General features: G+C 33.0%; 1 protein-coding gene across 5 annotated transcripts in view; it reads right to left on the reverse strand.

Annotated features, from left to right (window-relative positions):
* LOC128986749 (F-box/LRR-repeat protein 2) overlaps window positions 1–11026 on the reverse strand; it is a 42098-nt gene extending 31072 nt beyond the window's left edge. For 2 of the 5 annotated variants that reach the window (XR_008490151.1, XM_054407259.1), the window contains exons 1-3: window positions 10990–11026; window positions 9886–10014; window positions 2522–2643 (exon numbers count right to left, since the gene is read on the reverse strand). Coding sequence is in view for 4 of the 5 variants with exons in the window: in XM_054407259.1 (XP_054263234.1) it covers window positions 2522–2643; window positions 9886–10014; window positions 10990–11023 (285 nt within the window). In the remaining variant the exon portion in view is untranslated. Of the gene's footprint in view, window positions 1–150; window positions 245–1365; window positions 1539–1683; window positions 1703–2521; window positions 2644–9885; window positions 10015–10989 lie in introns of those variants that run through there. The other 3 variants (XM_054407260.1, XM_054407263.1, XM_054407262.1) reach the window with 3 other exon arrangements.
* Between the last annotated feature and the right edge of the window lie 4982 nt (window positions 11027–16008).

Raw genomic sequence — 16008 nt, forward strand, 5'->3', positions numbered from 1 at the left:
ATGAAGAATTGGAAGTGGAGCCCTACATTTTAATGGTTTGAAAGTTAAGAACAACTGCTATGGAATGTGTTTTTTGGAGAGTGCAAATACAAGGTAGTGGATACAGACCAGTTTTTACGGGAGTTTTGAGGGGTGGGACAGAAGTTTTACCGTTTTTGGCAACCTGTGACTGCCTCGCTCATCTCTTGTTGAGAGAGCTCCGCCCGCTGTCACCTCCACAGACAAATGACCCCAGGAGTCCATCCTACACCGCAACAGACAATGTCAATCCTAACCAAGGCTACACATGATTTTACATGTATTTATCAAAAACAAGAGTTAACATTTTTTATTTTATGAGTGTTACAGCAAACACCTTTATACACAAGTTTTATAAAAATGCTTATTAAAAAGATTTATTTTGAAAAATTGTAGCCTTACAAAATAGGTACCTATGTCGACATTGCCTCAACTCAATCACTTAAAAAACGGAAAAAACTTAATACAATATAAAATAGACATCATATCAAGCTAAATTCATAAAAAATTTGATGAGAGCCCAAAAGTAAGGTCAGATCAGCTAAATACTGATGTATTTCAAAACCCATGTTTATCATTCATCAAAAGTCATCATCAATAATCATTACCGGTAATTGATTAATTGCTTCTTGGTATCATCTTCTAAATGGTAATCTAAAAGTAATTTGTTTCTCTTACACTAAATTTTATTTCAGAATGTAAAACTGCATAAAACATACTAAGAAAGTAAGACATTCTAAAAGTATACAAGTTTTAGAAATCATTTTCATATAAATAATTTTAAATAAACCCTAAGCATTTTCAATAATAAGAATTTGTTTTACATTTACAATATTACTGAAGTCAAGTATCAAAAGTCCCCCAGGGGCCGAAATATATTGTAAATTTTCTGTGTCTTGTGTGTGTGATCTATAACTTACCTGTCATTGTTTTAAGATAAGCTAGCTGTGATTCATGTATAAAAAAAAGTGATTGGTTAGTCCCTGACATATGATTTATAACTTATAAAAATTATTATGAGACATTTAAAAAAATGTTATTCACACTGTGATCTTTAGTAAACTAAGTGAACTCTAAAAAGATTTTATTTAATGGGACAGTTATTTGAAAAAAAAACATTCATTTGAGCAAGTATAGTTAATGTAGCATACTTTATTTTTGAAATTTAAAATTTAAAATTTAACTCGATACAGTACAAAAAAATAACAACAAAATGAGGCATTTTTGTATTAATAAATGGAAATACATAGTTGTATTAACTAAGAGTGAATAAAACTAATCAAACCTATAATTTAATGTTACTGACCAAACTAATTCAAGATTTTTATACTTAATATGAACACTTACTTTAACCAAATATGTTGCTCGATAAAAGTGGACTGCTCATCTTGAGTTCATCTTGCCAAAAAAGTTTTAAGCTTGATCAATCACCTTACAGAAAATTATCTGGGCAGTTAAATAACACTCATCTACAATACAATAACAAAGGTGCTTAGCCCAAACAATTTTGGTTATTAATTAAGAGCCGCAGCAGAGTAGCGCCTCTGGTGACTGATTTGGGAAGTGCGCAGTTTGACAGGTGCCTATTGTTAGCTCATCAGTCCATTTAAATTGACACCATTTTGTTTAATTGATCAGTATTTCTTTTAGAACATAACTACTCACCTGTTTAATTGGTCAGATGTTGACTAAAAATGGAGAATCAATAATCCTATGAATATTGCCCTGCTAACAAGGGTTTTATCTGAACACTGAACAGTGAACAGTTCTGATCTGCTCATCTATTTTTGGGCACAGACTAACCAATCTACAGCTGATGGATAAATTAATTCAAGCCATTTACTCCACAACTACACACGGGACTTTTGAAATATCAATGGCCTACCTTACACTTTCCCAGACCCTTGACCCCAGGGGAACCCCATTTACTTTCCTTCTCTTTCCTTTTCTTACTTTACTGTGATTATAAAGTTATCAATCAGTTTGTTACCACTACACTGATAACAAAATCAATTTTTCAAAAATTTCTAGCGCAAAATGTGTATGAGGATGATTGTGTTTAATAGTTGAGGTTCGAACGGTGATTTTTATAACTATGATGATTGACACTATTTATGTGTAGGAATGTGCATGAAGTAAATAAAGAACTTTTTGATTTAATTTGATTTGAAGAAGCTTTGCCAACCTCATATAATTATCACAACTTTTATTCACCCAAAATACCATTTTATGTATGATATTTATGAGACCTTTGACTATTGATAGTAAATGATGAGACGGATCCCACAGCATTTCATACATATAAATTAAAGTTCCTACAGCAGTTCTTACACGGGGACAGATGTTTAGGGAATGTTCCCACAACAGAACTATGATTAATAAATAACATTGCAAAAGTGCATTCTGACTTAGAATTCTGCCAACTAACACTAACAGACAGTTAGTAATAGCACATCCAATGGCTAATACAGTTAGCAAGCTTGTTTTTCACACATTGGTCTACCGTGTTAGGCCGACGACGCTTGCTGCCTGATGGGTCATAAGGATCTCCAGGTTTGTAGATATTCATTGCTGACTCCAGACTGAGCGAGTTCCAGCATGACACTCGTCGCTCCATTTCCTCCTCTGAAACCAGTGTGGCAGATCATGTTGATTCACACAAGCAAGAATTGGAACATTCATGAAATATATGAATGAATTTCTTAATAATGTGAGGGCCATTTTTTAAGAAAGGGGCATTCAGCTCGTAGTTTGGGTGTACGCCGCAACGAGGCTACTTGTCGCTTACAGTTATCATTTTTGAACTGAATGACACCATTTGCAGCTCTGTAGCTGATGTGTACGCTTGCTGTGTGTTTTAAAAATCTTCAAATTTTTGAATGACCCGCCGCCGTGTGCGAGATAAGGTCAGTGATACATTTTTTGATTATAAGAAACATACAATGCCAACATTCATCACCAGATAACTGAAGGTTATGGTCCTAATGTAATGAGTAAGGATAAAGTGCGTATGGGTTATGGAGTGCAAAAATAGCTATGAAAACCTTTTCTCATTGTGGTCCTCTGTGGGAAGTCTGGGTAGGTACCCACCAAAACACAATCCATTTGAAAATGGAACATTTTCACGGTAATTTTTGTATTCCATAACCCATTTCTGCACTCTCCCCTCTATCATTGTTCTTCAGTCATCTGGTGATGAAAGTCAGCATCGGATATGTTTCTTGTAATAAAAAAAAACTTATTACTCACTGATTTTGCACGCTGTGGGACATTCATCAATACTGTAATATGATTTTTTTCAAAACACACATAGCTAAGCGTACACGTCAGCAATAGAGCTGCAAATGGTGTCATTCTGTTCACAAAGAAAGTGACAAGGAGCCTTGTTGCTGCGCACTCACAAACTATGGAGCTGTACATATGGCCCTTGCACTTACAGTAGCTTAATAATTTAGAAAATGAGTTTGTTATATATGTATTACTTGAAGAATTTTTATCATATAATTTTTAATTTTACTTTGAACTTGTAGTATTGGATGGTTCTGGCTTTAATTTTGATAGAAGCAGATATCCCATCAGCTTGTTTAGGTTAAAAAAGTCAGTTTTTTTAGGAAAATTAACACAGTTGAATTGAGCCTCTGTCAGAGTGTATTGTTGAGAATTACTGACTTTTGTTGAATACAAGTTTTGCTATACAACTTATAACCAGGACTGAAAGGACAATTTACCTCTTAAACTATAGCATCTGTTTTTTCATCATTATCTATACATATAAGTATAAAAACTCTTGTTTGTTCCTTCGGGCGTCAAATATATCACAAAAACTTTGCACACCTAATTAGTAATTATTATGTTAATAAAGTTAAATAAGTTAATTTTATCTACCGGTATTGTTTAAAATATAGGGTAAACTTTTGTTTTCAGGAGGCAATAGTATATTCGTACCTAGGGCCAAAAATGAGGTTTTGCCGGCTCAAGATAGTTTAAGTTCGAAACGAAGTTGAGAGAGCTGCAAAACCATTTCGGTCCGTGGTACAAACACTATTTTTCACCACACTATACCCTATTACCACTAATGCACACTAATAGTCAACACAACTACAACTTTTAGGTTAGAGAAAATAATTTGAGAAAATCAGCAAAAATAATAATAAATAGTTGCTAGGCAGTGGTGACAATAAAACAATTCTATTGCAATGCTATGGATACTGATATCCTTATATATAATACGTGAAGGCGATTTCTACAAAACACTACTCCTCCGATAATAATGGACGGATTTTTACAAACGACGTGTCAAAATAAAGTACTTTTTGTGTAGATGCCCCCTTTCACAAATTCGTGTAATAAAAATCCTCGGGCTTTGCCCTACAGGCCATAAAAGTTGGAGTTTCTCCCATAAGATTAACATGGGGGAATCTAAATATTCAATTGGAAACTTTGTCTCCACTAATTTGAGAGAACGGCTGGGCGTAGAAACTTGGTAGGGGTGTCAAAAGAAAGGTCTTGGTCTGTAGATGAGTTATCAAAAGAAAAACGAAGTAAATTCCCTTAGGGCTCTGCCCCAGAAGCCTTTAAAGATCCCTCTACAGATTTGTTTATATTTTGGCCATGAATACTTTTTAATCAAACAGCTGTTAATTTGTAAATTGTATTTTACACAAGACACATTAATAATTGGGAGTTACTGAATTGTCCAAAAGAAGCATTTTAATTTTCTTCTTTATCATGTCATGTTTTGCAATATAACGTTCGATTACGAAATCAGTGGAAAATCCTTTTATCACAGCAATTCTTAAATTATTTCTTATTGAACTATCTTATATTTATTGTACGGGTTGGTGTCTGCCTTTTTCACCACTTTTGCCTACATTTTATCATATTATTCTACACATATCAAATATTTATGTAGAAATATCTGCTCTCATCGTGTCTAATAAAATCCAAACATAGAAACCTTGCCTAAAATGGTACCCATCTTGACAAATTATTTGCACCTGCCTATATTACGGACTTTGGCACACTGGGTTGGTAACATTAATGAAAATAACACAACATTTTGGCTGTAAAATATGGTACAAAGAGAAAATACTATTTATGCAGCTCCTGTCATGACAGATAGGTCATTCCTTTTAAACTAGATCACATAATCCTTTATAAGATACGTTGATTAACAATATGTAAACGTCAATATATATGTAACAGCCAATTTACAGTAGTTTTGCTTTTGGGAAATGTCACATTGCTATGTCATTAGCATTATTTGTTGCCAATGAAGCCGCAAGACCATATGAACACAAGGAGGCCCCTAACAGTTCAAGAATAAAAGCCAACTTCACTTCAAGTATTCCACTACACCTAACAATCCGTAGAGAGATAATATTGACAACTTAATGTTATTGATAAGGATGAGACAACTAACTGACATCCCCCGTGTCAAGGAATTCCAGCTTTAACAGTAACCCCACTATCAATTTCTCAAAACAATGCTAGAGGGTTCATTCATTGGCACAGAAGTAAGATATGAACTGACGCGACGTGACGAAGGAAAAATCAAACTTACACTGTAACGGATATACCTCCCTTTAAAAGTAGAATATGTCTACCCAAAAAACATTTTCTTTTGAAATAAAATCATATTGCACTGATGACATCACGGAAGTGTTTACAAAAGATCCACCAATACGATTTTAATACTATTTAGAGGTTCTTCCAAATGAAGAGATACCATAATAATATAGTAAAAATAACTCCGATGACGTACGGTATGGGGAATATTTTATTCATTGAATGATCAACCAAATTTGGCAACTAACTCAATTAATATCATTATTGTTTTTACACCTATTACTCTTTAATCAATGCTAAATGCTCAAAATATGTATATTTCACCCAATTTATCGCAGTTAGATGAATTAATGTAAGTAACCGTCGATTTCGACGGGTTTCACCTAGTTGTATTTAATATGCATTCATGTGTTATGAAAGTAAGCAGGCAGCTGATTTTGCGGCCCTAGCGATGTAAAAACCTGCTCGGTCCCCAAAAATGACGATGACAGCTGGAATGGCCAGCAAAAGTAACTTTCAGCCACCAATTAACGTATGTAAAACAGCTGAAAACATCATAGTGTGGTGAAAAATCATAGACCCTCTTCATACAAATGTTAACATTAACAAAAAATAATCAAGCAAGCAAAACATTATATCAATAACAACATTACATCTGGCACAAATCACAGCTTAGGCAGTAGGCTCTTACACTACATGTCTATAAGTTTGTATGCTTCAACATGGATTGTACTTAAAGGTCAGCCACACATAGTACAGGTAAAATTATACTAAAAAACCAGAAGAAAACATAAAAATTAGTCCATTCATGAAACTTGCAGGAAACGTAGTAATTACCATTAGGTTTTGAAATCTGAAGAGTCCCTAGTGATTGTGGGATTGGAAGTACAATTTTATGGGGTTTAAAGTTTATGGGGGTAGTGATTATGAGACAATTTTTATTTATGGGATCCAAGCAAGTGAGGTGTCGTTTTCTATGTTTCTTAGGATGCAGAATCTAAAAATAACAAAATAAAAGCAATACAACCAACAGTTTATTAGAAAAAGACTAATTTTTTAATGAAAAACTAAATATGACTAATTAATTAAGGTAAAATAATCCAGTTAATATAAATTACTGTATTACAAAATTGACTATGAGTCTGTGTCATATGTTAAAGTTGTGAGGAAAATTAACCAAGAAACTGGTAGTTTCGCCTCTTTAACCACCACGTGTCATATTGTTCATCAGCTACTGATGCATCTTCACCATCCATGGAATGGTGAGAGGGTCTCTAACTCGTTCTTCTCCATCGTCATGGGTAGCATAAATATTTCAGTTCTGGCGGTGATCCAGCAACTTAGGGTGAAGATAATATATAAGACCAAGAATGTAAAAACCGCTCGGACCCCAATTTTAAGGACCTTGGTCGTCCGTAATGACGTCATCAATATGGTGATCGTAAGAGGATGCTGGGTCGCTATGAATTAATAAATGCCTGAACTGATTTTAATGAAATTTGGCATACAAGTGCTTGAATACGATATCTAATCCCAGTTTGTCAATGGTCGAGTTTGATTAGGTCATTTCAAAATGGCGGCCGTTAATCACTAAAATAATTAAAAATTTTTTAGTCTTTTGTTTTATCAACTCTCTCCAGAAATCTGCAGCAATCTTTTATTTTCCTTGCAATGACAGGTTGTGATGCCGTTTCTGCATTTCATGGAATAGGCAAAATACCCCCACCGCAGCAAACCTGCAGATTAAGTGAGTTTCCATTTGCCTGATTTGATTTTAAATTAAATCTATTTCCATAACCTAAAGTTTAAGTAGTGTTTACTAGGTTTGCTGCTACGGGGAGGGTAATAAAGTGTGTTTTTAATTAAAATATGAATAGGTTAAAATAAATAAATTTTCCAAGTTTTATCAAAATACAAAACTAGCAAAATATCCAATCATGGTATTTAAAATGGCTTAGAGAGAAATTCGAAAATTTTACGTTTAGAGGGGCAAACATGAGAAAACCCAATATTTTTACCCCATAAATCCCCCAGAAAACCCTGTTCTCATGGATCAATCATGCTGGTTCAAAAACTCGTTCGAGTAAACTTAGGTTTACACGTTTTTACCAAATTTCGTCAACAATGGGTCATTTTTGCTTGAGTTATCGTGCTAACGTTCTTAAAAAAGTCCACGTCTACAGTCATTAACGCTGTTAAAGTTTGATGTTATATCATATAGAAAAGTACAAAACATCTTTAGATTGATTTTAACGAGTTCGCAATCCAGCATGATCAGACCGTGGGAACGGGGTTTTTGGGGGGATTTATGGGGTCAAAATTGCGTTTTGTCATGATTAACCCTCTACTCATAAAATTTTCCAATTTCTCTCTAAACAATTGTGGATACCATGATGATTTTGAATACCTTAAAAACCAATAATTTTGTTTATTGAAGTGTTTTTGTACGAATATTGGTTACCTACCGAGAAAATGCCAAAATTGTAAATTTATCATTCTCATTTTATTCTTATGGAGAATAAGTAAACTGTTGTAAATTGCTCGTTTAAGGATATATTTTGATAAAACTTGGCAAATTTATTTATTTTGACCTTGGCTATTAATATTTCAATAAAAAACACACTTTATTATCCTCTCTGTATCAGCAAACCTAGGTACTAATTAAATTCAATTAAAATATATTTCATTGAAAATAAAATCAGGCAAATGGAAGCTCACTTAATCTGCAGGTTTGCTGCAGTGGGGGTATTTGGTATTTTGCCTATTCCAGGAAATACAGAGACGGCATCACGACCTATGATTGCAAGGAAAATGAAAGATTGCTGCAGATTTCTGGAGAGAGTTGATGAAACAAAACACTAAACAATTTTTAATTATTTTAGTGATTAACGGCCGCCATTTTGAAAAGACCTAATCAAACTCGACCATTGACAAACTGGGATTATATATCGTATTCGAGCACTTGTAAGCCAAATTTTATTAAAATCGGTTTAGGCGTTTTGGTGTTACAGTATAACCAATTCATAGCGACCCAGGACTCTCTTACGAGCGACATATTGATGACGTCATTACGGGCGACCAAGGTCCTTAAAAATTGGGGTCCGAGCGGTTTTACATTCTTGGTCTCATATATTATCTTCGCCCTAAGTCGCAGTATCACCACCAGAACGGAAATATTTTTCTGCTACCCATACTCACTTAGCTGTCAGTGTCAAGTCAAGACGTCGATGGAGAAGAACGAGCTAGAGACCCTCGCTATTCCATGGATGGTGATGATGCATCAGTAGCTGGTGAACAATATGACACGTGGTGGTTAAAGAGGCGAAACTACCAGTTTCTTGGTTATTTTTCCTCACAACTTCAACATGTGACACAGACTCATGTCCAGTTTTGTAATAATTGATATTAACTGGATTATTTTACCTTAATTAATTTGACATATTTAGTTTTTCATTAAAAAATTTGTCTTTTTCTAATAAACTGTTGGTTATATTGCTTTTATTATGTTCTTTTTCGATTCTGCATCCTAAGAAACATGGAAAACGACACCTCACTTGCTTGGATCCCATAAATAAAAATGTTCTCAAAATCACTACCCCCATAAACTTTAACCCCCATAAAAGGGTACTTCCACCCCCACAATCACTAGGGACTCTTCAGATTTCAAAACCTAATGGTAATTACTACGTTTCCTGCAAGTTTCATGAATGGACTATTTTTTATGTTTTCTTAGGTGAGTTTTACCTGTACTAACACTACTTAGAACACAATACAACAAAACAAGACAATTTGGTCCTGAAAAATGTGAATAACCTTAGAACAAATGCAAGAGGGGGGACTTGGGAGATAACAACGGTTTAGGTTAGTCAGGCCTGTCTCACAACACTCTAATGAACACTAAGCGACTATATGTCTAGTATGAGTAGTATGAGTGCTGTGGACAGGCTTCTAAGTGAGGCTTATGTGGTTAACTATTTGAGATAGAATGTATATTATGTACTGAGTGAATAAATTAAACAAATAATACAAATACGTTGTCAGCATTAATAAGCTAAGTAATAAACTGGGTGTCTGGTTATCTCAGAACTGCTGGCAAGGTATTTGTAAATATTCACTGTCATTATTGCAATATCAGAGCAAGTGCAATAAATTCTGAGTAGGTATAACTTAAATGGATAAATGAATTATTACACTGTTTGCTTACTTCATTAGAAATTAAAAAGGCGCACGTCATTCTTAGAGTTATATCTACAAAGAAATCAGGAAATTCATCGACTTCAAATACTTGGGGCAGTCTACCTCCGAGTTCTGGTTGTAGAAGACCTAACCTCCTCCATGCCAGAGCCATTTGCACTCCCCGTATCACCGCTACTCCCTTCCTGAGGGATTTACCGGGAGTGCTAGGAGGACTTGTTTGAGATTCTTTCCCTGAAATTTACATCCTAATTAACTGTACACTTACAGCTCAACATATTGTATTACACTTACATACAAAATTTGACTATAAACTTGTGTCTTAACTTTGTTAAATTATTGAAAATACTTTTGAAAATTTTTAGTTTGTTCCATTAATATAAATTATACAATTTAAAACTTTTTAACTAAATAATACAGTACAAATTTTTTATTGGAATTTTTACTATCCTGAATAGTTTAATTTCAAAGCTTCATTCTTGGTTGGATGAAATACTACATTCAAAACAAATTACGTGTAAAATATCATTAAAACCAAGTACTTTATCAAAGTCAGTAAAAACAGTCTCAGTAAAAAGGAGGTAAAAGTCAAGGTATTCATTAAGCAGGGGTTTATAAAACCTCTCTCTTAACAATTAAAATCATACAAATGCTATATGTATGGGGACAAAAATTTGGACCCTATAGTTTTGAATGCCAGCAAATCATGGAACAAAAATATGTGTATTTATATAGGTGCTTATGTAACCATTTATAAGGTAGGCTGCCCCAACTGCACAAACAATAGATTAGACGTACTTATAATGTGGAAACAGAATTAGATAATCTAATAAAATATTCAGCATTATTGTCACTTTAAAAAATATTTAATCATAGTAAATTGGTATCTGAAAGTGAAAAATTCATCTATAATAAGTATATTCTCCTTCAAACAAAAATATTAAAATGGATTACAAAGGAACTACTGTGGTTACCATGTACCATGATACAAAAAGGTAAGATTTTTAGATCTGACTTTTAAAAAGTCATTTTTGAAAGGTTGCTGGATTTGTATAAAGTACCAAGATGTTTTCATGACTATTTACTTTTAGTTTTCATTCTGATGTATTTAATAAATAAAAAGTCTATAATGTTATGAATTTCCAAAATTGAACTTATTGAATGAGTATATATAAAATGATGTATTCTTTTGTCATTATGTAAACTTACTGACAAGATCCATGCTCATGCTGACAAGATCCATGGTGAGGTCTGACTGTACTAAAAATGTTCTGATAGAGGCATGACAGGCTTACAGACTACAGCTGGTTGGTCCTGACAGTGTCTGATACCATCCACATGTCTGTCAGTACTGCCAGCCAATAAAATTATCAATCGTGTTCATTGGCATAGGCAGGCAAAATTTATTCAGCTATTTAAAACGCTACAACTGTAGCCCAAAACTACAACAATTTTTACACATGCCAAAGCCAGCACCAAAAACTTCATCCAGGTTTCATGCTTAAAAACAATAAACTACATGAAACACTAACGAGCTCTCAGATAGCTAACATGTTAATAAAATGGATGCCGGCCAACTTTGAGTTTACAGGACATGCTCTATTTCTGCGATATACGATATACAAACACGTTGCAAAAGTTAAATTGATCAGTATATTATCGGTAATGCTTTTTCCTAAAACTGTATTTAAAAAAAAAACAAATTACAGAAGCATTTTTTGTGAATTGAAGTTAATACGTTCGCTACTGCAATAGTACGAAATTTTTCATTCACATGGACCAGCGACGCACATATGCGACGGCCGGTTTCCACCCATAGACTGCCTTTGCATATTTGCGTCAGGGTTCTAATGTTATTAAAATGCTTATATCTTTGTAATGGTCTATTTGAAGGCACTGAATTCCCTGCAGTGGTCTACAGAGATGTCTGACGCACAACTGCGTCGCTTGGTCTGTGGGTGACGTCATATGATAGTTGGAAAAACTGGTCTTTACTTTTCTGCATCACTGTATGTATGTATGCTGCATAGGATAATACTTATATATAAACTTATATAGTAACTTTTGTATTTGTTCAGTTATAAACTGTTCTTGAATAATCTTTTTTTTTACTTACTTTCACCTCAAAACACAAACAAAAATGAACTGTCGCATATATGCGACGTCTGGTATATTTCAAGAAAACTATGATAGTTTTCACTATTGTCTTCGCTGTAGACCGGGCGTCGCAAATATGCAACATTACAAAAGGTTATAAAAAATATAAAAAAACAAATAAATTATTTACAAACACGATTGTAACGTATTACGATGTAAATGATCACTGTTTTACAGGTTTTCGCCTGTGGTCTGTGTGTACTGTTATCCAAGTGACAGCCGGTCTATGTGTAAGATTCAAATGTATACCTCGGTCTGTGGCAATGACCGCGGCATCGCATAAATGCGACGCTCAGTAGCGAACGTGTTAATGAGGATGATATATGTCTAGATGGTATGCTTAGTAGGGTGGTGCGTAAAAATTTAAGTTGAGAAATTAAAGTCTCTAGCCTATAGTGTGGAAAATTTAATGTTACATAAAAGAAAACAAAACAACATTTTTAAATCTGAGTTCATCTTTCAATTGCGCAATCAGCCAAAAAATAAAAAAAAATGTAAAAAAGTTTTACAAAAATTAAAAATGAATATATTTTTCTTACAGTTACCTGACACAGAAGGCTTCCTTGCACTGATTATAGCTTGCCAAGTAGCGAATAGCTGCATCAAATCAAATAAAATCAAAATCTCCTTTATTCATAAATGTACAAGTACAGTACAATGAATAGAGTCAGTGAGTCACTTATTGTCTATTCACAATATTTTAAATTGTAAAATTCCTCAAAGGAGTAAATTGCTTTTTCTACTAGAAATTTCTTTAGTTTAAAGTAAAATGTCCAACTATTACATTCATTTTTTATATCTTTTGGTTAAAAATTTATATATCTAAGGACTCTCTATACACTGTGTTTTTTAAAATAAAATTCTAAATTATGTCTGTTTTGTATAACATATTGTGCATTTCTGGTATCCTTATAATACGTGAAGGTGATTACTACGAAACACTACTCCTCCGTTAATAATGGACGGATTTTTACAAACGAGGTGTCAAAATCAAGTAATATTTGTGTAGACTCTCCCTTTCACCAATTCATGTAATAAAAGACCTCGGACTTTGCCCCACAGGCCATCAAAATCCCAATGTATTTCTTATGAGGAAAATTTACTAACCCAGCTGGTATGCTTCGTTCTGCTATTTAATTTTGTTTATTATGAAGATTTATTTCTTGGTGTCATGTGGTCAATGAATTACACTTTTGCATATATTGCAATACACTATATAAAGTTATGGCAAAACATTAAGAAATATGCATTTCAATAATTAATAAGTATGATTGAGCTTTGAATATATGTTTCATGGTAAGTGTGTTGTAACTGTTTCTTAAAGTAGGTTTAAAAAACCGAATTATTCTTTTCTTCATTCTCACCCCACAGCGAAGCACGGGCAGAGCAACTAGTTGTATCTATTACTGGTATTTCTACTTAATTCTAACTGTATTTTTGGTAAATGATGCTGTTTTGTATATTTTATTGTCTCGTATATATAAATTCCAAACACTGTTAGGATTTCCAAATTAGAAAAATGATACAGTACGATACACTTTCATTTCAATTTAAACTTAGCAGCATATAATCTAATAGCTTTCTTTTGTAACAGAATTATTTGATTAAGGTTTGATTTTGAGGTCCCTCCGTACACACTAATTACGTATGATATAAATGAATGTAAAAAGCATAATGCACTAGTTTTAGAGGTGAAAGATCACAGACATAGGACATCCTTCGAATAGCATACAAGCCTGATGAAATTTTGCCTACAACAAAAATGAGATGGGGTACTCATGCTGGACATGAGAGTCCCAACTTAAATTATTATCAATGATAATTCCTAAAAATGTTAAATCATTTACTTTATTAATTTTAGAATTAGTCTTCAAAATTGTCTCATTATTGTTTGTATTTTTATTTGTACCAAAGGAAAACTTTTTTATTTTCATTTAAAAGTAAATTTTTGCTGTTAAAAAAGTTTTTAATCTTGTTAATAGAGTGAGAATAAGAATTTTGTACAGTTTCGAGAGTTTTACCTGTCACTAAAAGGTGTTTATTGTCTGCATATAGGCAAACTTTGCTATCTGTTCCTGAAATAAAACTAGGTAAGGTAGTTTTATATAGCACAAAAATAGAAGCGGTCCTAGGATAGATGAACCTTGAGGTACTTCATACCGTACTTGATAGATTGCATTGTTGAATGATGAAATTGATAACATTTTTTTTACTAAGCCCTTTTGTGACAGTATATTGTTTCCTATCATTAAGATATGATTTAAACCATTCTATCTGGCGGTTTTTTATTCCTAAGGGTTGTAATGTTCTTATTAATTCTGAATTATTTACACTATCAAAAGCATGACGAGTAAGATCTAGAAAGATCCCCAAAGTTTTATATTTTTATCTATACTTTCAATTATTGATGTCACAAAATCTACACTAGCGGTTGTCGTTGTCCTTCCAGCCCTAAGCCCATGCTGATCTTAATCAAATAATTTATTTTTCTCTAAAAATCTACTAATTAATCGTACACAACTTTTTCAAAAATCTTAGAAAAATTTGATAGTAGTGAAACTGGACGATAATTGAGAGGATTGGTTTCTAACTTTTGCCGCAATAATTGTTGTACTACACTCCAGTATTCCAACCGAACAACACAAAACAGTATGCTTTTATTAGCTTTTATTATTTTAGTAATATGTGCTTGAAAATAAGTTGGCAACACTTATAGATACTTTGACATAGATCAGCTGGTGCAGCATTCCCCTTCAACCTTGGATTTAACCTAACCTAAAACTGTGTTTTATAATGTTTGAAAGACCAACTATTTATATGATTTTTAGTAACTGTAGGAAAAATATAAACTGTTGTTACATTAATAACTATTTTGTACTTTTTAAATTCCTATAGCACTTTTATTTAGGCCTACTTTAAGATCTGAAAAACTGTAATAGATAAATTATCTTCTGGGAGTATTTTTTCTGTTCCAGCAATTCCATGAAAATAGCAAAAATCAAGATTTTTGGTCACACTTCATCAAATTTTTGGAATAAAAATGCCATGTGATGCATATTTGTTTATTTTGAGTTGAGAGCCAATTAATTGTGCAGCTCTTCCCTTGTTTTGATATTAATAATATCAATATATCAAATATCTCCACCGCAGCAAACCTGCAGACTAAGCAAATTTCCATTAACCTGGCTAGATTTCTACTAAAATATTCCTGTAAAATTGTCAGATTTATTTCCTAATATATATAATATATAATTTTAATGAGTAGTTAGGTTTGCTGCTACAGGGAAGGTATTACGATGTGTTTTTATTAAAATGTTTATAGCTTAGTATGAAATAAATAAAATTGCCAAATTTATTTAAAATATATCCTTAATCAAGCTAACTACACAGTTTATTTATTCTCGTTAAAAATTACATGGGAATTTTAAATTTACAATTTTGTATTATCTCCTTAACCGTTACATACAACAAAGCTTCAAAATACAAAATTATTTAGTTTATTAAGCTCTACAAAATGGTTTAGAAAGAAACAAGAGCTGAAAACTCGACCAAAAGTATGTGTTGTGCAAACTTCTCTATTTTCACCCCACGCTGTAAATAAAACATGTGATTGGAATATCTTCAATTTGTTTTGATTTTCTGTTTATATTCTGTTGTTATTTCGTCACCAACATGGCAAGGCCCATGTTAATTTTTTGTAATTTTAAATTATTTTTTTGAACTTATTTTCTAGCCTATTTTAATTTATAAAGGGATTCTGCACATCTATAGGCAAATATCGTTCAAACAGTATGCGTAGATTTTCCCTATGATGCACAGGAGATGAGAAAAATGGTTTTCAATAATCATGCTTGTTTATTAATTAATACGGTATAAATATTTAGCCATATGTTAAATCTCCACAAGTAAAGTTTAATTTCCATTTTTAACCCAATTAACATAAATATTACCCAAATACAAATAAAACCTGCATAAATAAGACCGATAACCTATTCTTTTGGTACAACCCGCATGTAAATCGGTCCAGTATATCGGTCAGGAAATCGGTCAGGGTGGCTGTCGTAAGCTTAA

The sequence above is a fragment of the Macrosteles quadrilineatus genome, unplaced genomic scaffold (assembly GCF_028750875.1).
Source record: "Macrosteles quadrilineatus isolate MER2022 unplaced genomic scaffold, UCM_ALF_1.0 Scaffold_2__2_contigs__length_208266976, whole genome shotgun sequence".
NCBI lineage: Eukaryota > Metazoa > Arthropoda > Insecta > Hemiptera > Cicadellidae > Macrosteles > Macrosteles quadrilineatus.